We start from the raw sequence: 24,660 nt of genomic DNA, 5'->3' as shown, positions 1-24,660 counted from the left end.
AGTCTTTTCTTGCTGAACATATACGGTGCTTTAGCATTTGCCGTAATACGCATGTAGATACATATACAATATTAAATTTTATTTTACAGCAATGATAAAAAATCGTCTGACTGTTACGGACGTTTCACGCTGAAATCGTTACAACGTACTAGCGTCTGTCGACAGGTATGAACAAATTTTGCACGTTTCTTACTACTTTTGTCAATTTACCTCCACGAAATTTTCTTATTGTCCCCGTAAACGATATTACTATTTTCGAGGCCTCCAATACTCCCTTAGTAACAGACATCGAGGAAATATTTATTAACTGTATTCTTAGTTTTCTCAACTATATTCGTACATCTCCCGTCTGTATCCGGAAAAGCCGGCTGGTGTGGCCGAGCGGTTCTAGGCGCTCCAGTCCGGAAACGTGCGACCGCTACGGTCGCTGCCTCGCGCATGGATGTGTGTGATGTCCTTAGGTTAGTTAGGTTTAAGTAGTTCTAAGTTCTAGGGGACTGATGATCTCAGATGTTAAGTCCCATAGTGCTCAGAGCCATTTGAACCCTTTTGTATTTGGATATTTCCCGCCTGCACTCGTTCATTTCCCGATTCATTCATACACCTTCCTTTCCGTTTGATTCTGTGAAGGTTTCCAAGAGACTCCGGATATTACGATAAAAATATCGATAACAAGGAAGCCATTTTTATTTTGCATGAAAATACGCAGAAGAGGAAATAAAAAATGGTGAGGTCATTGATCTGAGTTACTCATCCATCGAAATCCAGCTTACAATAAAAAATGTTAGTTCATTCATCTGAGGCACTGACCCATCTAAATCCAGCTTATAAATGAATAAGACACATTTTGACTATGACGTAAGAATTTTGTTGCTGAAATTTCGTGCCAAATGAAAATTGAGCGCGATTCAAACCGGAACCTTTGTTTTCGTAACCACATACTCTACCCACTGAGTCAGCAGTGTTCGACTGACTACCACTTTCAGCGCTGTACTCGCACCGGCACCTTCTGGGTTCGATTCCCAGCCCGGCAGAAACTTTCCGGCAGGAAGTTTTCAACTTAGAACACATTCGGCTGCAGACTGAAAATTCGTCCTCGAATAATATTACCTTGCCGGCGTATATTGACGTTGTTGCCGCTCATTCTTTTTGTCAGGAGAGATCATTTTAAATACGTATTGTCCGTGAGACGAAAGGTCATCGCAATGAGAAACTACTGGGAACATATTTGCCATTTAGAAGGGTGACCCTAGGAAAGATTTTCCAACGACTGATGTTCTGTCTTGTTTGCATGTCTAAGATCTCCCCATACAACTGTGCTGAAAATTTAGACTAATGGAATTTGAGAGGCGACTGTAGTGGTAACAACACAACCACTGCAGTATCGTATTCATCCACCGATACCAGGCAGCATCTTTCAATTAAAATGTCCTTCCCATTACAGGAATTAGATAACGTGTGTTCGAGGAAAGGTTGCGACGGAAGATCGACGACATACGATAGTCTGGGTCTGGCTGTGAGCCATACGCGAAAAGCCATAGCAGTTAAGGCGACCACTCGCGTAAAAGCGGGAAATCTGGGTTCGAGTGCCGCTCCGGTACAAATTTTCATTGCCGCCATTCCCTTATGAAGCTGATGGTTGTCCGCATTCACAACTGAGGATACGTTTCATGATCTAGATACTGATACTGAGTTATGAAATTCTCAGTGTATTTGAAATAACTAGAGTAAGTACTATGTAGTCCTGAAAAAAAAGGAAATAAATTTGGAGAATTTATCCACAGTAGACAAAAAAAATGCTACGGATATAAAACGTATTGTGGAGTTGTTTCTAGACTCCATTCCACAAGGGAAACATATGTAATGTTAGGAAAATTATTCCGGAAATTATTTACGTAAAACGCTTCCGTTAGTGTGAAAGGAAGTTTAATGAAGTAAGGTCAATAGCATGTAAATCTCATAACACTTGCACAACCATTGGAGACATCTAAAATTTCCCAAATTTGTTAGCTTGTGGAGATGGGAGTGTTCCGATTTACGTTGTTGGTTGGTTTGGGGAAGGAGACCAGACAGCGTGGTCATCGGTCTCATCGGATTAGGGAGGGATGGGGAAGGAAACCGGCCGTGCCCTTTCAGAGGAACCATCCCGGCATTTGCCTGGAGTGATTTAGGGAAATCACGGAAAACCTAAATCAGGTCGCCGGACGCGGGATTGAACCGTCGTCCTCCCGAATGCGATCCGATTTACGTTTTAAGCTCATATCGCTTTGATCTATCAATATGTTGATGTACCTATGGATGCCTTACACGAAAACATTTACTTTCATTAATGGTATTTCAGAGTTCTATGGTGATAGGATGTTTCTATTGGTTTGTAGTGGAACGTATTAGAAAACGTAGCGTGAAACGCGCTAATATGGAGGTCAAATGCAACAGAATTTAGATCCGTTATCCAGTATTTGCTTGGCTGCGGAAGTGTGACGTAAATACTGGTAGTTGTGACTATATTCACTGCACATTTAACTTCATTGCCGACCGTAACGAAAATGGCACAGTATCCATGATTGTAACGGTGAAGTACGCTACCACAGACCACTGCTCGCAAATATGCTTGCATTTGGATTTGGTGAACCGTGTTGAAGTACAGATTCCTCATTTGCGTGAAAGTTATTCCTGTTGCGACGATCCTGAAACTAAGAGCTGAACGTTCCGCTCGTGATCTACATCGTGTTGAGAAGGACTAACTGGCCCTGAGCACTGTGGGACTTAACATCTGAGGTCGTCAGTCCCCTAGAACTTAGAACTACTTAAACCTAACTAACCTAAGGACATCACACACATCCATGGCCGAGGCAGGATTCGAACCTGTGACTGTAGCGGTCGCGCGGTTCCAGACTGTGGCGCCTAGAAATGCTCGGCCACCCTGGCCGGCTAGGACTAACTACTGTAATGTGACTGTTGACATGGTTTCAACGCTGCGAAACCATACTGTGAGCTGATTGCGTGGAAAACGTTTTTAAGCTATACTGAAGAGTAATTGAGGTTAACAGCTTCGGTGCCTCATCCTGGACGGCATTAACACGAACACAGACACATACGCATACACACACACACACACACACACACACACACACACACACACACGTGCATTCTTGGAAGTAATATTTTCGGTGTTTCAACTGTGCCCATCCTGAAATTAATAGCTCGGTGTATCATTCATTATCCACACCGTCAGCAGTAGAGCCGAATGCTGCCACTTGCGTGTATTCACCTTTACGTTTGCTTGTAGTGCGCTTACAGCAATGGCTGTAGCTACTTTTTTTCCGATTCGCGACATAGGTATAAACGAAAAAAAGTAGGATTAACTTTTCCTTTGATGAAGCTGCTAAAAGGGCGATTAAGGTCGGCATCGGGAGGAAAACAGTTCAGTAAATGCAGGAAGTTCGCCGACCACGAACTCTTTCGTGGCGGCATTCTTGTTGTTGCGCGAAAGAAGAATCTTTGCGTTGTATGCACCCATATATTGAGAACTCAAACATTTCGCCGAATGTCGATATCGTCAGGAGTAAAACCGATTGCTACAAGTTACGTGCATGTACCTCACGTTTGCATGTAGTGCGTTTACAGCAGCGGCTGTAGGCACTTTTGGTCGCTACAGATGTGACAGATAGGAATAAAAATAATTGATTTTAACTTTTCCTTTGATGGAGGCGGAATATAGCGAGTTACTTACGCTAGGACTAGGAAAACGTTTCACTGAATACAGGAAGTTCGCTGACCACGAACTCTTTCTTAGTGGCATCCTTGTTGTTATGTGACAGATTCTCGGACTTTCCGCTGTGCCCACCCGGAAGTTAAGAACTCGGCGTTTCGCCCATGACCTGCATCATCAGGAGTCAAACTGACTGCTACAACTTCCGTGAATGCTTAAGTTTGCTTGTAATGTATATGCAGCAATATTGGTAAGCATATAGCTCTTGAGAGACGAGACACATATAAATGTCTAAATGTCACACATTACAAGCTAACTTAAGCATTCATGGAAGTGCCAGCAGTCGGTTAACTCCTGACGATGTAGATCATGCGCGAACTTGAAACTCCTAACTTAATTTTTTTTCTTTCATGAGCCAGAAGACCTGTAATAGGTGTCAGCCGGATGACAAAATCTTTGAGTAAGTACTGACCCACCATCCAAATGACAAGCCAACCCAAGGAGCATACGGATACGTAGCGACGACATCTGGTAGTAATACTCACTATCTTTGGCAGAGGCGAACATGGTGAGTGCGCCGATCGTCAACAGGAACGTCGCATATGGCGTCACGGGTTTCACCATGGCGATCACCGGCGCACTGACGAGTAGCAGCACGGCGGCGGCGGCAGCGACAGGGACAGCGACAGCGGGCGTGCGCGACTAGTCATGCCAGAAGGTGTTGCGGCGGCGCGCGGCCGCGAGTCGTCACGGCGCGTCACGGAAGGGCACAGTGGTCGGCCAGGCAGCCGGCCGGGGCCAGGCGACGCTCGTGGCGGTCGGTCGGTCGTCAGCGCGCGGCGGCCGCGGCGCCCGGCGCGATTCGCCGGCGGCCGCGCTGCTCGTGCGCCGCGGCGCTCGCTAGTTGGCGGCGGCGCCGCGAGGTGGCAGGCGGTGCGGCGGCTGCTGCCGTGTCTGCTGCTGCTGCTGCTGCTGCTGCGGCGGCGGCGGCGGCTGCGGCTCGCGACGCGACGCTCGGCCGACTGGAGGCACGGCGCGCCGCGACGCCTGAGCAGCCGACGCCGACGCCGACGCCGACGCCGCCACCAGCGCGCCCTCGCGGCCGGCCGGCGCGTGGGGAGGACGGCCGGTTCGTCGCGTCGGAACGCCGTCACCATTCCATTTGCTCCCTTCCAGCTCGCTTGCTTCGATCCACATCAGCTTGATTACGCTGCTATTCACACCAAAGTGTATGGAGGAGGGATCATAGAGCTACTTTCATACACTGAGGCGAAATAGTCGTGGGATAGCTCCTGATACCGTGTCGGACATCCTCTTGCTCTGCATAGTGCAGAAAGTCGACGTGGCATGGGCTCAAGAAGTCTTTGCAAGCCCCCTGCAGAAATATTGAGCCTAGATGACTCTATACACGTCCATAATTGCGTAAGTACTGCTGGTACAGGATTTTGTGTGGGAACTGAACTCTCGACTTTATCCCTTGATTGTTGAATGGGATTCATGCTGGGCGAAATCAATCGGTAGAGCTGTCCGGAATGTTCTTCAAACCAATCTCTAATAATTAGAAGGAAGGTCAGCGTTGGCCGTAATATTGGTGGTTTATTGACAGCAAAATCCATTTTCAATCACACAGTGATCATCTTCAGTGCCGTGGTGTACAAATTAAACTCATGGGCACTGGTGTCAAGTTATTATCACTACCCAAAGCTATGAAACGATAACAACTGGACACCAGTGCCTATGAGTTTAATTTGTACATCACAGCACTGAAGATGATCACTATGTGATTGAAAATCGATTTTGCTGTCAATAAACCATCAATATTACGGCCAACACTGGCCTTCCTTCTAATTTCACGTATATGGTTGTTGTGCACACAGCACTCTATGGAGTCGCCCATCAACAATCTCGAATAGTTGCAACCCTGTGACACGCAGCATTGTCACCCATAAAAATTTCGTCCTTGTCTGGGAGAATGAAATCCATGAATAGCTACAAATGGCCTCCAAGTAGCCGCACATAACCATTACAGTTCATTTAAGCCAGAGGACCCAGTCCTAGCTATTTAGCCGGCCGGAGTGGCCGTGCGGTTCTAGGCGCTACAGTCTGGGACCGCGGGACCGCTACGGTCACAGGTTCGAATCCTGCCTCGGGCATGGATGTGTGTGATGTCCTTAGGTTAGTTAGGTTTAAGTAGTTCTAAGTTCTAGGTGGCTGATGAGCACAGCAGTTAAGTCCCATAGTGCTCAGAGCCATTTGAACCAACCTAGCTATGTAAACAGAGCCCATACCATTATGGATCAATCACCAGCTTGCACAGTGCCGTGTTGACAACTTGGGTCCATGGTTTCGTGGGGTCTGGGGCAAACACAAACCCTACCACCAGCTCTTACCAGCTGGGATCGGCACTCGGCTATACTTTTCCAGTGATCCTGGGTCCAACACGTACGGTCACGAGCTCAGGAGAGGTGCTGCAGGCGATATTGTGTTGTTAGCAAAAGCACTTGCATCGTTCGTCTGCTGTCAAAACCCATTAACGCCAAATTTCGCCACTCTGAACTATTGGGTACGTTCGGCGTGCATCCCACATTGATTTCTGCTGTTTTCACGCAGTGTTGCTTGTCTGTTAGCACTGACAACAATATACACTGCGTTGTCCGTGGTGGCTGAAATTCGGTATTCTCGACACCTTCTTGGCACTGTGGATCTCGAAGTACAGAAATCCCTAACGATTTCCGAAATGGAATGTCCCAAGCGTCTAGCTCAAGACTGCCGCTGTGGCCGAGCGGTTCCAGGCGCTTCGGTCCGGAACCACGCCGCCGCTACGGTCGCAGGTTCGAAACCTGCCTCGGGCATGGATATGTGGGATGTGTGTGTGATGTCCTTAGGTTAGTTAGGTTTAAGTAGTTCTAATTCTAGGCCACTCATGACCTCAGATGTTAAATTCCATAGTGCTTATAGCCATTTGAACCATTTGTCTACCTCCAAATACCATTCCTCTTTCTGTGTCTGTTAATTTCCGTCGTTCGGCCACAATCACGTCGGAAATCTCTTCACTGGAATTATCTGAGTGCACATGACAGCTCCACGAAGGCACTGTCCTGTTATACATTATGGACGCAATACTACAGCCGTGTGTATGTGTGCATATCACCATACTACAACTTCTGTGACCTCAGTGTATTTACCGACCATTCTATTCGCGAATAACAAGTGAGAGAAATGAAAATTTCCCCTCTCAGTCCATAAAGTTTCGAGACTGAATGAATAAAAACTACAGTTTAAGATTGTAGTTTTAATGCTACAGGACGTAAGGACCGAAAGTAGAGAAATTAATGAGTTCAGTATGTCACCGTCTTCCCTACCTTGATTAAAAGAAACTCACCTGATGTTCGCGGACCATGCTAGCGTCGGGCTGTAGTTAACATACTGCAGGGACTTAAATTGCTGATTGAAATAAACTGCTTAACAAAGAGAACAGCGGGAGGCTGCAGACCAATAGCAGCTAAAAGACGAGCACTTATGTCGTCGTAAACACAGTGAAATGAGAGGCAGTCTCCATGCAAATATCAGGTTGCCACACAAATTTGTAGCGTTTTTGTTTTGCTTGCTGGTATTCAGGTTGCTCTCGATTTATTTATCAATTGTAATTTTTAATTTGTAGTTCGCTATTGCTATTAGAGTTTACATTTTGTGATTTTGTTGTTTGGAGATAGTGAATGTGCTGAGGGCCCTGGAAAATGGCGTTCCAGTGGAGAAATAAAAACATTTCCTACGTATTCTTCTGTTTCAGTTCAGTAGAGTAGTAAAAGCAGCAGATGCAGCCAGAAACATTTGAGCCACGCCTGAGGACGCCAGTGGACAGAGCAGGGCACGAAAATGGTTTATCTCGTTTTAAGGTGGATCGTTTTGTGAATTTCGGAATTTGATAAAGATCGGTAAAACGTATTAATTACAGTGATCCACGTCATTGTGCTCGGGAACTTGTAAACAAGGTGAACTGTGATCATTCGACCATCGTGCCACATTTGCATGCTATGGGGAACGTTCGAAAATCGAGTGCATGGGTACCGCATGCTCTAAGGCATGTGCATCTCTGCTGGCTCCTCATCAACTGGCTCGAACACGACACAGAACATTCCTGTCTTGTATCGTTACTGGTGACGGAAAATGGTGTTTTTACGCTACCAAATGGAAAAGAAAGGAATGGTTGAGCCCAAACACAGCAGCAACTCCCCCTACAAAGCCCTGAGCGTATCCACAAATGATAATGTTACGCATCCGGTGGAACAGCGACGGTGCGGTGTACTACGAACTGCTTCCCCAAAATGTAGCCATCATTGCTGACATTTATTATCCTTCTATAAGTCCATATGTGGTATAAAAGCAAACCAGTGCTTAACAGTATTGGTTAAAAATAGTCTTGGTTGCAATTTTTTTTTATTATTTTTTCAACGACGCGTTTCGCCTTATTTAGGCATCTTCAGGTTATCTTTTCTAGATGGACGCGAGAGGAACCAAGATCTCCATAACGCGTTCCCGTTCACAGGAGCGAGTAACAGTAAGATGGGGGCTCAGGTAGTAAGCATAATGCGCCCCAAACTAAAAATTGCAACCACGCCTGTTTTTAACCAATACATTTATTATCAGCAACTGAAAAGTCTTGCAGACACAGTCCAATAACAATGACTGGGAAAACTGCGTGAAATGATGTTACTCCACAACGCCCACCCGCATTCTGTTAGACTGAGAAAGTACACTACACAGGAGTTGGACGCGGAAGTCATTCTGCACGCAGTTCACCTGACCCAACGCTCTTATATTTTACACTTTCCTGCTCTCTGTCGAACAGGCTTCAAGCAACGTCCTTCCCGGTTAAAAACACTATCCGAACATAGCTTGACGCGCTCTTATCCTCAAAACCACGTGATTTTTACAGCCGCGTAATCGAAAGGTTACCCCAGAGTTTATAAACTGTTATAAATACATCGTGTAGGGCCACCTCGAGCAGGCATAAGTGCCGCAACACGACATGGCATGGACTCGACGAATGTCTGAAGTAGTGTGGGAGAAAACGACATGTTGTCAATGGAGTGAGTGACTGATTATTTTGTAATTTTTTTGTTTATTTATAAACGCAATCACATTCTTATGACACAGTCATAACCGGTTTCGGCCATACTATGGCCATCTTTAGATTCTAAAGGCGGCATCCACTGAACACAGGTTCATGCGTTATTGGGAGGGAATTGACACCATTAATCCTTCAGGGATGTCCATAAATCCGTAAGAGTGCGAGGGGGTCGGGGTCTCTTCTGAACAGCACACTGCAAGGCATTCCAGATCTGATCAATAATGTTGATCTCTGGGAAATTTGCTGGACAGCGGAAGAGTTTAAGCTCAGAAGAGTGTTTCTGGAGCCACTCTGTAGCAGTTCTGGACGAGTGGGGTGTCGAACCGACCTGCTGGAATTTCCCATGTCCGTCAAAATGCACAAATGACATGAATGGATGCAGGTGATCAGACAGGATATTTACGTACGCGTCACTTGTCACAGTCGTATCTAGAAGTATCAGGGGTCCCATGTCACTTCAGTCGGACACACTCCACACCATTGCAGAGCCTCCACCTGCTGACACGCAGGGTCCATGGATTCATTAGGTTGTCTCCACACCCGTAGACGTCCATCTGCTCGATAGAATTTGAAACGAGACTCGTCCAACCAGACAACATGTTTCCAGTCATCAAGAGTCCAATGACGGCGTTGACAAGTCCAAATGTGGTGTAAAGCTTTGGGTCGTGCAGTAATGAAGGGTACTGGACTGGGGCTTCTGCTCTGAAAGCCCATATCGATGATGTTTCGTTGAATAGTTCGCACGCTGACACTTGTTGACGGCGCAGCGTTGAAATCTGCTGCAAGTTGCGGTAGTGTTGCACTTCTGTCACATTGAACGGTTCTCTTCAGTCGTCGTTGGTCCCGTTCTGGCAGGATCTTTCACCAGCCGTAGCGATGTCCGAGACTTGATGTTTCGCCGGATGCCTGATATTCAGCCGGCCGGAGTGGCCGAGCGGTTCTAGGCGACACAGTCTGGAACCGCTCGACCGCTACGGTCGCAGGTTCGAATCTTTCCTCGGGCGTGGATGTGTGTGCTGTCCTTAGGTTAGTTAGGTTTAAGTAGTTCTAAGTTCTAGGGGACTGATAACCTCAGAAGTAAAATCCCGTAGTGCTCAGAGCCATTTGAACCATTTTGAACCTGATTTTCACGGTACACTCGAGAAATGGTCGTTCGAGAAAGTCCCCTCTTCTTCGCTATCTCGGAGATGATGCGTCCCATCGTTCGTGCGCCGACTATAACACCACGTTCAAATTCACTTAAATTTTGATAACCGGCGAATGTAGCAGCAGTAATCGATGTAACAACTGCGGCAGACATTTTTTGTCATATATAGACGTTGCTACCCACAGCGCTGAATTCTGCCTGTTTACATATATCTGTATTTGAATAGGCATGCGTATACCAGTTTCTTCGGCGCTTCAGTGTATTACTGATGACTAAAGTCTGTGTTGGAAGTATCTGTTACGTTTATTAAACTTGCGGAAAAACGTTACGAACGAATGCACACCATTCAAGAGATGGTAACTAGAAGGTACACAGGTATCCGCGTGCTTGCTGTGGACCAAACCATGCCGGCCGGTGTGGCCGAGGGGTTCTGGGCTTTTCAGACTGGAACCGCGCGACCGCTACGGTCGCAGGTTCGAATCCTGCCTCGGGTGTGGATGTGCGTGATGTCCTTAGGTTAGTTAGGTTTAAGTAAGGACTGATGACCTCAGATGTTGAGTCCCATAGTGTTCAGAGCCATTTGAACCATTTCGAAACAAACGATAAGTACATGGAGAAACATAAAATGCAAACAAAGATAACGATAACTGTTCCAGTCCCCAGAAAGAGTTTCGTTGTCGTTTAATAAAAACGAACTCCACGATCGAGTCAGAATTTATGCTAAAGAGCCATGAGGCGAAATACGTTTCTGGCGCACGGACGACAAATACTATTGAATTAACACAGATAATACCGTGCGGCTCATTTCGGCGGTGCAAACTGAATATTTCAATTTTGAACATGTTCTGCTTTTCTATCGCCGTTCTATTGCCAATTCATTGATAATAGGTGATCGTAAAGTTGTCCGCTTGCTTCCATAACGCTGGGAAGGAACATATTAAGCGCAGAGTGGCGGATACTACCACCTGACAGTTGGTCACGAAAAAAAGTGAAAAATATACCGCTACGAACTAAGATTACGAAACTCAGCTACGACCTGAGCTACGAAGTACTTCAGCGAAGAGAGCCTACTAAACAGTGTAACGAACTGAGTCTACCAAGCACTGCAACGATCCAGCTTACCAAGCACTGCAACTAATTGAACTTATCAAGCACCGCTGCAAACTGAGTTTACCAAGCATTGCAACGGACTGAGTCTACCAAGCACTGAAACGTATTCAGCCTACCAAGCACTGCAACTAATTGAGCCTGCGAAGCACTGCTACAAACTGCGATTACCAAGCATTGCAACGAACTGAGGTTACGAAGCACTGCAACGAATTCAGCCTAACAAGCACTACAACTAACTGAGCCCATCAAGAACCGCTACAGACGGAGATTACCAAGCATTGCAATGAACTGAGGCTACCAAGCACTGCAACGAAATTAGCCTACCAAGCACTGCAACAAACTGAGCTTACTAAGCACCGCTACAAACTGAGATTACCAAGCATTGCAATGAGCTGATGCTACCAAGCACTGCTACGTATTCAGCCTACCAAGCACTGCAACTAATTGAGCCTACCAAGCAATGCTATTAACTGAAATTACCAAGCACTGCAACGAACTGAGTCTGCCAAGCACTGCAGCGAACTGAGCCTACTAAGCACTGCAACGATCTGAGACTACAAAGTACAGAAACGAACTGTGTCTACCAAACACTGCAAGGAACTGCATCTACCAAGCACTGCAAGGAACTAAACTGACCAAGCACCGCTACGAACTGAGCCTACCAAGCTCTGCAACGATCTGTCCTACAAAGTACTACAATGACCTGAGACCGGGAGACCGACTCTCAGTATTTTGGACACCTCTGGTCCTCCCTTACTGTATGCTTCCTCAGAGAGCAACAGGTCTCTGCTGCCAACATGAACGGGAGCGGTAATTTCGACGATCGCTTAGCCTTTCAGCCGTTGGGTAGTTCGGGGTGCCCCACCTATGTTGGCGTTACTGGGATGGGGCCAGGCTTCTGGCAGTCAGAGAGCCCGATGTCCCTCCACGCTACCTTCACCTGGGCGAGGATTTTGGAAACCAACAGGTAGTGGATCTTCTGTAGCTCTACGCCATTTTGAGGAATTGAAGAATTAACTGATATGTGAGCCCATAAATTTCTGTCTCTTCAGCATTTGAATCTCCTATAATCAGGCAAGCTGTCTGTGGTTGTAAGTGGCTTGAGATAGTTACTCTTAATGCATAACGAAGCAAATTCAGCGTTTTTTTGAAAATACAGGGTTGTGCAGCCTCTTTCCTACTACTATTCAAGTCATAACTGTGTGAGAAACACTAATCTGTGAGGGAAACAGCATTTTTAAATTCATTTCACTCCCTCTCGTGTATTGGGACTGGGCTGGACCGCTATCGAGACTTCGACATGTGTTCTAAACGTCTCCGGAGAGTCTCTGTGTTACAAGGTGCTCTACATATTCTCCGCTTCACTCGTGTACAACACATATAACGTTCATCCAACCCTGTAAAACTGTCAGTGAAGTTCTTCTTTGGGATGTTGTTCAACCCGCGCTTCAGATTGGCTTGAATGTCGGTTATGTCATCAAAGCATTAACCCTTCATGTGAATTTCGGGACATTTGTGGTCGTTTCTCGCCACACGTGGTCTTTTCTTCCAGAAAAGAAATAGCTGCGTTTCGTGTTTCAGTCAAGCCGCGACAGGCAACCTAAGTCTTCGATTTTGCTTGAGAGTCAAGGTTTGAGGGACGAAATGTCACACATTTAAATCTTCTTCAAAACAGTCAGGTGAATGTTTTGAAGACAGGATTTAGAGAGTGCAATTTGTTGCGCTACGGCCGCAAGCGCACAACTTGGTACTCCTTGTTCACAAGTTAATGATCAAATGCACGTCTGTTGTTTTCAGTTGTTAGTTCAAACTGCATCGCTGTTACTGCACTGACGCTTCCCATAAACTAGGAATAAAATTAGTTTTGGAACTTTCTTAATGGATGCTGTAAATCTTTCCGGGCGAGCTCTGATTTGACCGCTCTTGTTGTCTGTATATATAAACGGACGAATAGCGCGAGTTGCAATGACGAAATGTACTGGAAAGGTCATTTTCAGTGACTGTACCAAGTGGTCTGTGGAGCTAGGACTGACTGTCAAAAGACACTAACACTTTCAAACATTTATTAAAACGAATAATTTTTTACACTTCTCAAAATGTTTACGTCCAAGTGGACGAATTAAGAATATGAAATTAAAATCATCCACAAGAGTTATACATTTAAACTGAAATAAATTCTTTTAAATTTAGAAATTCTTAAGACAGTCTGATAAGCCCGACTCTTGTTTTTGAACATTGGATTATCATTTAAGGCACATCAAGGAGCGCAACAGGCATCCGGAGCACTAAAGTACTAAGCAAATAAAAATTAAGACACTACTTACAAACCTATGACTTAAAACAACTATAGAAATATGAGGCTTACAAAATGGAACGTATCTCTGTTGGTCCATCACGGCCATGTGACATCGGCTGGTTAACTAATTGTCAATGTCAACAAATTTACCAACAGTTGTGTATTTTAAGATATTATTTTATTTTATTCTGAAGGCAACCAATTTCGGCGCTTCATTATGACATCTTGAAGACCCAAATAAACGAACTTGTCGCATAGCGCCATAAATCACCTGCTGTCACTTCTTCGAATGTAGCAACTGTGTAACGATTGAATTTACGATATCCAGTGATTTATGGCGCTTACGACATGTTCGTTTATTTGGATATGAACGTATGGGGCCTGAAGATGGCATAATAAATTGCAGAAACTTGTTGCCATCAGAATAAAATAATATAATATCTTAATGTACTCAGCTGTTGGTGAATTTATTGACACTGACAGAATAAAGCTGCCCCAAGCTGATGCGGGCTCGGTACTGCTAAACCCATCACTTCCCAGATGGTGGCAGCTGCCATCAAATCATTTGAAACGCATCATTTACTGGACCTCCAAAGCCCATTTAGACACCTTCGAAGTCAGACACATTTCTTCAAATAAACTGAAAACAACATAATTACTTTTTGGGAAGCAAGATGTTAGCCACTGATAGCACCAGGTCACAAGATTAAAACGACAGCATTGACGAGGATTTCCTCATTCCCAGATTCACTCACCACAGTGATCGCACGAGTGTCTCCTTCATCAGTTAAACACTCACGCAAGTTAAGAGCCTCATATAAGCCTTTAGATACATACGTATACAGAGTTAAATCAAACCTGTCAGGTGCTAGGAGCAATCCCTGGGTAATTTTCCATTTAATTTGACTAGTGAGAACCTATGTTGAATGTATTTCACAAATTTCTGTGTCCATATGTCGACAATTAATACAACGTTTCAGTTCCACAGTACTTTTCCCACATACAATTCTACATGCCGTATCTGCCCAACAAGAAGTGGCCTGTGGTGTAAAATCTAGAAAGACTATGACGAGATAAGAACATTATGAGGTAGTGCAGAATAACATCACAGTTCCGTTATGCCGCCATGACCATCGCAGGCAATCTTCATAGAGGCAAAAATTTGTCCCCTCTTGATGCATCAGTAACTTAAGGCACCAAAATGTCGGACGTCTTTAAACACAGCAGATATAATAGATACAAGAGGGTACAAGTTAACGTAAGAAACCAATATTTTGCTGGACACCATTATGATATTCCCATAATGAAGCCCAATAATCTTCAACAATTTCCGCCTCAATAAACAGTTGTGAGATATTTAATCACGCAGATTATGCCATTAGTGTGGGTAAGCATTAGCGTATCACCAAAATCAAACCGGTGCCATTCGGAAGAGAGTAACTTCTAACGCGCCAGCACGTTTCGTATAATGTGGACATCACTGAACCGCCATACCGGCCTCCACCACTGGAGTCCTCTCTCTATCCGCGCTCCTCTCCTTAACGACACGACATGGCGCCACTAGCGCCTATCAAGTGCTGATAATTCACGGATGAGGTACTCATCGGCAGGAAAGCTTGTGGGAAATGTAAGTTAAAGCAGACGAGAAGCAAAAAACAGTCGTGTAACGTGCGAATACAGTATTACTGATAAGCTGCTTAAGATAGCCACGTCCCTCAAGGTGACATTGTATAACGGTGTGAGCTTAAACGAACTACTAACGTCGTATGTAGGGAAGGCAGCTGATAGACTGCGGTTTATTGGAAGAATGCCAGGTTGGTGTATCTCATACTTGACGGAGGCCGTGCATGGATATTTGTACGACCCATTCGTGAGCAGTCTCGAATGTTTGGAACACCCATTTGGTCGTATGAAATGAAGACATTCAGATAATTCAGAGGCTTGCTGCTGATTTTTGTTTTCGGCTGGTTCGGTCAACATGCAGGAATTACGGAAATTCTCCAGGAGTTCAAAAAGAAGGCCTGGAGGGAAGAAGACATTCCTCTGATGAAACATTACTGAGAAAGTTTCCTCGCTTCTTTTTTGCGAATGGGATAGAATAGAAAATCACTAATAGTGGTACAAGGGGCCCACCACCACGCACCACGCACTGTATGGGTGATTTTCAGAATACATACGTGAAGTAGATGCTGTTCTTGTTGTGAACTTCGGTCGGAAGATTGGTTTCATGCGGTTTCCGTGCTGCTACAAGCCTCTTCAGCTCCGAGTAACTATTGCAATCTACATCCTTCTGAATCTTCCTACTGTGCTGATCTCCTGTTTTCCCTCTTTCGTTTTTATGCCTCCTCCACCCCCACAAACACGCATCCCTCCAGTACTAAACAGGTGTTCCCTTGCGCCACAAATCTCTTTGCAGCACGCCAGTTTCCAGTACTTCCTCATTAGTTACGTAATCTACCCATCCAATATGCAGCATTCCTTTTTAGCATCAGATTTCAAAACCTTCTATTCTCTTCTGGTCTAAACTGTTAATCGTTCGTGTCTCAGTTCGGTATATGGCTACACTCCATACAAATACTTGCAGAAAAGGCTTTCTGACGCTTAAGTCTATACTCGATGTTAACAAATTTTTCTATTTTAGAAACGCTTCTCTTACCATCGCCAGTCTACATTTTCTGTCCTCTCTACTGAAACCATCATCACTTTTTTGCTGCCCAAATAGCAAAACTCATCTACAACTTTAAGTGCCTCATTTCCTAATCTAATTCCCTCAAGAACACCTGATTTAATCTGACTGCATTCCATTATTCTACTGCTTTAAGTTCCTCATTTCGTAATCTAATTCACTCAACATTATCCTCCTCTAGCATTTGATGAAATTCATCTTATATACTGTCCAATCCGTTCAATTGCACTTCCAAGTCCTTTGCTGTCCCTGACAGAATTACAATGTCATCTGTAAACCTTAACGTTTTTTATTTCTTCACCCTGGACTTTATTTCGTACTCTTTGGTTTCCTCTACTGCTTGCTCAATGTACAATTAAATAACATCGGGGATAGACTACAACCTTGACCCACTTCTTTGCCAACCACCGCCTCTCTTTCAAGCCCCTCGAACATCTGGTTTCTGTACAAGTTGTAAATAGACTTTACCTCCCTGCATTTTACCGCTGCTACTCTCAGAATTTCAAAGAGAGTATTCCAGGCAACATTGTCGAAAGCTTTCTCTAAGTCTACAAATGCTATAAACATAGGTTTGCCTTTCCTTAACCTACCTTCTGAGATATGTCGTAGGGTCAGTATTGCCTCGTGTGTTCCTACATTTCTACGGAATCCAGATTGATATTCCCCGAGGTCTGCTTCTACCAGATCTTCTATTCTTCTATGAATAAGTCGTGTTAGTATTTTGCAGCCATGACTTATTAAACTGATCGCCTGCTTTCTGTGGAATTGGAATTATTATAGTCTTCTCGAAGTTTGAGGGTATTTCGCCAGTCTCATACCTGTACATCTTGCTCGCTAGATGGAAAGGTTTTGTCATGGGTGACTCTCCCAAAGTTATAGTAGTACTAACGGAATGTCGTCTACTCCCGGGGTCTGGTTTCAATGTAGCTCTAGATGTAGATCTAAATATAGTTCCCTCTATTTTATGAGAATGGTCAGTTCTCCATGTGTGGATGTGAATCAGCAGTGCATGCATGTCTGAAGGACATTGTAATATAACATACAGACACTGAAACTTCCTGGCAGGTTAAAACTGTGTGACCGACCGAGACCCGAATTCGGGACCTTTGCCTTACGCCCTTTACCTTTCACCCGTGAAAGGCGGAGGTCCCGAGTTCGAGTCTTGGATCGGCACACAATTTTAATCTGCCAGGACGTTTCATATCGGCGCACACTCCACTGCAGAGTGAAAATTTTATTCTGTAACGTACAGACACTTTATACAGGGTGTTTCAAAAATTACCAGTATATTTGAAACGGCAATAAAAACTAAACGAGCAGCGATAGAAATACACCGTTTGTTGCAATATGCTTGGGACAACTGTGCATTTTCAGGCGGACAAACTTTCGAAATTACAGTACTTACAATTGTCAACAACAGATGGCGCTGCAAGTGATGTGAAAGACATAGAAGACAACGCAGTCTGTGGGTGCGCCATTCTGTACGTCGTCTTTCTGCTGTAAGCGTGTGCTGTTCACAACGTGCAAGTGTGCTGTAGACAACATGGTTTATTCCTTAGAACAGAGGATTTTTCTGGATTCCACCGCCTAGAACACAGTGTTGTTGCAACAAGACGAAGTTTTCAACGGAAGTTTAATGTAACCAAAGGACCGAAAAGCGATACAATAAAGGATCTGTTTGAAAAATTTCAATGGACATGGAACGTGACGGATGAACGTGCTGGAAAGGTAGGGCGACCGCGTACGGCAACCACAGAGGGCAACGCGCAGCTAGTTCAGCAGGTGATCCAACAGCGGCCTCGGGTTTCCGTTCGCCGTGTTGCAGCTGCGGTCCAAATGACGCCAACGTCCACGTATCGTCTCATGCGACAGAGTTTACACCTCTATCCATACAAAATTCAAACGCGGCAACCCCTCAGCGCCGCTACCATTGCTGCACGAGAGACATTCGCTAACGATATAGTGCACAGGATTGATGACGGCGATATGCATGTGGGTAGCATTTGGTTTACTGACGAAGCTTATTTTTACCTGGACGGCTTCGTCAATAAACAGAACTGGCGCATATGGGGAACCGAAAAGCCCCATGTTGCAGTCCCATCGTCCCTGCATTCTCAAAAAGTACTGGTCTGGGCCGCCATTTCTTCCAAAGGAATCATTGGCCCATTTTTCAGATCTGAAACGATTACTGCATCACGCTATCTGGACATTCTTAGTGAATTTGTGGTGGTACAAACTGCCTTAGACGACACTGCGAACACTTCGTGGTTTATGCAAGATGGTGCCCGGCCACATCGCACGGCCGACGTCTTTAATTTCCTGATTGAATATTTCGATGATCGTGTGATTGCTTTGGGCTATCCGAAACATACAGGAGGCGGCGTGGATTGGCCTCCCTATTCGCCAGACATGAACCCTTGTGACTTCTTTCTGTGGGGACACTTGAAAGACCAGGTGTACCGCCAGAATCCAGAAACAATTGAACAGCTGAAGCAGCACATCGCATCTGCATGTGAAGCCATTCCGCCAGACACGTTGTCAAAGGTTTCGGGTAATTTCATTCAGAGACTACGCCATATTATTGCTACGCATGGTGGATATGTGGAAAATATCGTACTATAGAGTTTCCCAGACCGCAGCGCCATCTGTTGTTGAAAATTGTAACTACTGTAATTTCGAAAGTTTGTCTGCCTGAAAATGTACTGTTGTCCCAAGCATATTGCAACAAACGGTGTATTTCTATCGCTGCTCGTTTAGTTTTTATTGCCGTTTCAAATATACCGGTCATTTTTGAAACACCCTGTATAAACAGACATTGTGTAAATCAATGGTATATATAACTTGACAGACTAAAATCACAATAATAAAAATTTGTGGGAATATGTCATATGTACAATATGACATATGGACGTTCAGTCGACCCGGGAGGCGTGCACGGATAGCTAAAATGATTAGGGCGACTACCTTGTGATGAGTGGTAAATCCGTGTTTGCTTCCCAGTGCGGCATAGGTTTTCATGTTTCAGTAATTAAAATGTACTGTTGACGTCAAACCGTATTCGCAGTTTGTGAATCCACTCGTAATATTTACAAACGCTGTGAATCATAATAGTGTTTGTTCCTTAAGACATGCTTTGAGGAAGTCAGTGTTAAAATACGGCTATAACATACCTACACCCGAAAAAGAACATAAGCGGCATAGAGTCTTGCCTTTATGGTGTGATTTAAATTGCTTCGCTTCTTCGACGATATCTACTTCTAACGTACTGGTGTTGGCAGTTATTGACGATCTTGATTCGAATTCGGGAATACTTGCTTCGTATCTTTAGGTGAAGAAATTTAGAAAAACTGTGTTGAGTAACATCTCATTAGTGGTAAATTTCAGCTTCAGTGGTTCTTACTAGCGCTTGGGACTGTGACTCTTTTCCAACACAGCTATGACAATTTACAAATGGAACAGCAATGAGAATTGTCCCTTAATTACCTACACCTGATGAGACTAACATTCTGTTTCTACATTACTTAAACCCTCAAACCTAAAAAACTCTCCTTGTCGACGGCATACAGTTCCCACAGCCCTTGCAGCGACCTGCTGGGGATATTAGGCAGCTGATCCATTTAGCGGATGCCGATACCCCTCCACCCTAAGTCAAGCGATATGTAGTCTACACGGTCGCAGAACTGACTGAATCTCTGATTCAGACCGTTCACTCGGTCTCTGTACCAAAGATCCACAAATGAATCAGTCCATGGTGCTACAGGGAACCGGACTGTGTGGAGGATGGTCGATGACAGTGAAAACATGGCGTCGGTTAATTGCTGATGTCGCAGCACTCGCGTGTGGTATGGCGTTGTCATGTTGAAGGCCAGGGAACTCCATTTGTTGATGCACTCTTCGAATTCATGTTTTCAGTATCCTCACGCACTGACATAGTTAAGTTACACACCGCCGCGTTACACGCTACAATTCAGGCCCCTCTAGCGGCAGCGTGTTGCAACTTGCGCCAGCGATCGAGTAATACGTATCAGATATAAGACCTCAACCTATATCGAGAATAGAATTAAAAATTCGGAGGCATTATTTTTCAGCCACCGTAGTTAAAGGGGAGGTGTTGACCTGAGGGCCGACTTTATAACTACTCCTCAGACACAATTTTATCGCTATGTGTACATACTGCAGTAATAACGTGCAGTAATAATTAGTCTTATAGGAATGCTGAGAACCTCGGTCACAACTTTTTTAGGAACATTGTACCAAATTAAAAAAAGAACATCATTGTTAAAAATATTTTGTAGTTTGTGCTAATTGCTAATGCCTCCATACTTTCTCTTAACTTTTGACTTCAAGCATGATCTGCTGATGGCATATGTGTGATGATTAGTATGTGCCCATTAAAAAAAAAGGAAAAAAAGAAAGAAATAAAATCCGATAAGTTGAAAGTGAGACATATATTGATACTGTAGAACAGTGTATTCTTTTGATCCGAGTATGTACTTTTGTTTTAAATTCGTATATTTATTTGGTCTATCTGTGACGTACCGTTTCAGTGAATGAATAGTAGTAATTGGTAAATGGATGACGTCACTTTCGAGAACGTGAAGCCCTTAGCGTTAAGTCACCGAACGAGGTGTGTTTGGAACAACGACAGAACAGACGCCTTCACAGTGCGCGGTAACAGAGACGATTGCAGATCCGTGTTCTCGTTTGCAGCGCTGCAGGTCGCGGAAACGCGAGCCGTCGCGAAGTTATCAAAAGCTCCTCTTCTCTGCGTGGTGACGCACAGGAAACCTGACAAGAGTTTCGTTCGGATATCTCGAGGGCCGGGGACGAGCGTAACCTGGAGGCACAGTAATGACACCCGGGGGAAGAGGCGGCGACACGCACGCGCCACCCCGCCGCCGCCGCCGCCGTCACAGCCGGAGAAGAGAGAGACGTCGGCGCAGAGCCGCGCCTGGGGGCGGCGGCGGGGGTGGTTAGTGACGCGTGCTGTCGGCCAATTAGGCGGAGCGTCTGCGCGCCGCTGACGGCTCCTACTGGCGGGTGCGAGCGCGGGCGCTGGTGGGAGATTTGCGACCGTTAGCAGGCTCACAACATGCAGATTGTATAAAACCGCATGTCACAAATTTAAGGATTTATTCTTGACATCAGTGCAGTACTAATATTTTGTACGAACATGGGTGCAAAAATCCTTCGCTACAGAGGTATAACAGTATTTATTATTCAGGCTGCAAAAATGATACAGTTACTAAACACATTTACATTTTTCATTTTTTAAGACCAGCAGCATAATTTGTATCTGATAACGACATGATTACTACAGTGGATCTTTATTTGCGAGAGACTGTTTCGGCTTTATCGCCATTTTCAAGTACCTGCAATTACAATTTTGGTGAGAACAGGTGTGCATGCTAATATCGTGTATATAGAAGTACTGTATCGTACTCACGTGTAGACTGATGTGACGTCTACGTCACCTGAATTGGACGATGTGCCTTTGTTATTTAGGAAACATTATAGTATTCTCAGAGACATTTGATGAACATGTAAAAAGACTTACGGCCGTTATTGAGTGTGCCCAACAAGGCGGACTGAAACTTAATCCAAGAAAGTGTCTCTTTGTAGCAAAAGAAATCAAAATACTTGAACATTTTGTGTCAAACGAAGGTGTGCGTCCAGACCCAGAGAAGGTGAGATCCATAACGGAATTTCCTATTCCTAAAAGTATTAGAGATGTGAGAAGCTGCCTCGGATTATGTTCATGTTGTTGTTGTGGTCTTCAGTTCTGAGACTGGTTTGATGCCGCTCTTCATGCTACTCTATCCTGTGCAAGCTTCTTCATCTCCCAGTACCTACTGCAACCTACATCCTTCTGAATCTGTTTATTGTATTCATCTCTTAGTCTCCCTCTACGATTTTTACCCTCCATGCTGCCCTCCAATACTAAGCTGGTGATCCCTTGATACCTCAGAACATGTCCTACCAACCGATCCCCTCTTCTAGTCAAGTTGTGCCACAAACTTCTCTTCTCCCCAATCCTATTCAATACCTCCTCATTAGTTATGTGATCTACCCATCTAATCTTCAGCATTCTTCTATAGCACCACATTTCGAAAGCTTCTATTCTCTTCCTGTCCAAACTAGTTATCGTCCATGTTTCACTTCCATACATGGCTACGCTCCATACAAATACTTTCAGAAACGACTTCCTGACACTGAAATCTATACTCGATCTTAACAAAATTCCCTTGTTCAGAAACGCTTTCCTTGCCATTGCCAGCCTACATTTTATATCCTCTCTACTTCGACCATCATCAGTTATTTTGCTCCCCAAATAGCAAAACTCATTTACTACTTTAAGTGTCTCATTTCCTAACGTAATTCCCTCAGCATCACCCTCCTTTCATGACACTGTCCATTCCGTTCAACTGCTCTTCCAAGTCCTTTCCTGTCTCTGACAAAATTACAATGTCATCGGCGAACCTCAAAGTTTTTTATTTCTTCTCCATGGATTTTAATACCTACTCCGAATTTTTCTTTTGTTTCCTTTACTGCTTGCTCAATGACGTTATTACTTTTATCGAAGACTGAAAGCCAGGCCACTCCAAGGGTTGTTAAAAGCTGATGCTAAATTTATCTCGGGTGGTGCTCTATAAATTCTTTAGATGTGCTGTGAAAAGTTCTGACGACTGACCCTGTGCTTGGTCTGTATGATGAGAGAGCACCTACAGTACTACACACAGATGCCAGTGGGCATGGGGTCGGTGCTGTTCTGGTGCAAATTTCGGATGGAAAAAAGATGGTACTAGCCTATGCTTCTTCGATACTTACAAAAGGCCAGAGAAACTACTCAATTAAAGAATTCGACATTATCTCTATGGAAGGCTACTCACAGTTGCAACAGACCATAATTCACTTTGTTGATGGCCAGGTATTAAGGATCCAACAGGACGACTCGCCAGGTGGGCACTACGCCTTCGAGAGTATGACATTACCATAGCGTACAAAAGTAGAAGAAAACAGCAAGATGCCGACTGTCTCTCAAGAAACCCCGTTCAAGACCGTCAAGACTGTGATGAAGATGCACTCCAGGATCTCTTTGCTGAGCAGAAGAAGGATGCCAAGATATCTCAAATTATGCTTGTCTTAAATCGGACAGAGGAAGTGAAAGGGCAATTTAAGTTACTTAATGGACTAATTTGTACAGAAACGCTTTGTACAGAAACCAGATGGCAGTTATTAGAGTCGAGGGACATCAAAGGCAAGTAGTGGTTGGGAAGGGAGTAAGACAGGGTTGTAGCCTCTCCCCGATGTTATTCAATCTGTATATTGAACAAGCAGTAAAGGAAACAAAAGAAAAATTCGGAGTAGGTATTAAAATCCATGGAGAAGAAATAAAAACGTTGAGGTTTGCCGATGACATCTTAATTCTGTCAGAGACAGCAAAGGACTTGGAAGAGGAGTTGAACGGAATGGATGGTGTCTTGAAGGGAGGATATAAGATGAACATCAACAAAAGCAAAACGAGGATAATGGAATGTAGTCGAATTAAGTCGGGTGATGTTGAGGGTATTAGATAAGGAAATCAGACACTTAAAGCAGTAAAGGAGTTTTGCTATTTGGGGAGCAAAATAACTGATGATGGTCAAAGTAGAGAGGATATAAAATGTAGACTGGCAATGGCAAGGAAAGCGTTTCTGAAGAAAAGAAATTTGTTAACATCGAGCATAGATTTAAGTGTCAGGAAGTCATTTCTGAAAGTATTTGTATGGAGTGTAGCCATGTATGGAAGTGAAACATGGACGGTAAATAGTTTGGACAAGAAGAGAATAGAAGCTTTCGAAATGTGGTGCTACAGAAGAATGCTGAAGATTAGATGGGTAGATCACATAACTAATGAGGAAGTATTGAATAGGATTGGGGAGAAGAGAAGTTGGAGGCACAACTTGACCAGAAGAAGGGATCGATTGGTAGGACATGTTCTGAGGCATCAAGGGATCACCAGTTTAATATTGGAGGCCAGCGTGGAGGGTAAAAATCGTAGGGGGAGACCAAGAGATGAAAACACTAAGCAGATTCAGAAGGATGTAGGTTGCAGTAGGTACTGGGAGATGAAGAAGATTGCACAGGATAGAGTAGCATGGAGAGCTGCATCAAACCAGTCTCGGGACTGAAGACCACAACAACAACAACAACAATGGACTAATTTGCAAGAAAAACTTTGATCCGTTTGGAAAGAAATGGCTACCAGTGATTCCTTAACACATGCACTTAGATGTTTTACAGAAATTCCATAACACACCTGAGGTCGGACATTCAGGATTTATTAAGACCCACGATAGAATCCGCAAGAGATTTTCCTGGTCAGGATTATTTTGGAGTTTCCGTCGCTATGTGTCGCACTGTAGAGAGTGCCAGAGGAGAAAGGCAGTTCCTCGGAAACCACCTGGCCGACTCATACCAATTCCACCAGCTGGAACGCCTTTCCATCGTGTTGGCATTGACCTCCTCAGACGATTTCCAACGTCTGCTATGGTAACAGATGGATTATTGTTTACACTGATTATCTGACACGCTATGC

General features: G+C 44.4%; 2 protein-coding genes across 2 annotated transcripts in view; both read right to left on the bottom strand.

The window, feature by feature from the left end:
• LOC124613777 (nephrin-like) overlaps positions 1–4,368 on the bottom strand; it is a 1,004,503-nt gene extending 1,000,135 nt beyond the window's left edge. The window contains exon 1 of the mRNA XM_047142494.1: positions 4,258–4,368. Within this exon, the coding sequence (XP_046998450.1) occupies positions 4,258–4,336 (79 nt within the window). The 5' untranslated portion in view covers positions 4,337–4,368. The remainder of the gene's footprint in view (positions 1–4,257) is intronic.
• A 244-nt stretch (positions 4,369–4,612) lies between these two features.
• The window catches only part of LOC124613776 (atherin-like), a 62,130-nt gene continuing 42,082 nt past the window's right edge, over positions 4,613–24,660 (bottom strand). The window contains exons 2-3 of the mRNA XM_047142493.1: positions 20,920–21,137; positions 4,613–4,925 (exon numbers count right to left, since the gene is read on the bottom strand). Of these exons, the coding sequence (XP_046998449.1) occupies positions 4,613–4,925; positions 20,920–21,137 (531 nt within the window). The remainder of the gene's footprint in view (positions 4,926–20,919; positions 21,138–24,660) is intronic.

The sequence above is a fragment of the Schistocerca americana genome, chromosome 4 (genome assembly GCF_021461395.2).
Source record: "Schistocerca americana isolate TAMUIC-IGC-003095 chromosome 4, iqSchAmer2.1, whole genome shotgun sequence".
NCBI classification, from domain to species: Eukaryota; Metazoa; Arthropoda; class Insecta; order Orthoptera; family Acrididae; genus Schistocerca; species Schistocerca americana.
Note: the sequence above shows the minus strand (reverse complement) of the source record. Positions and strands in the feature narration are given on the sequence as shown.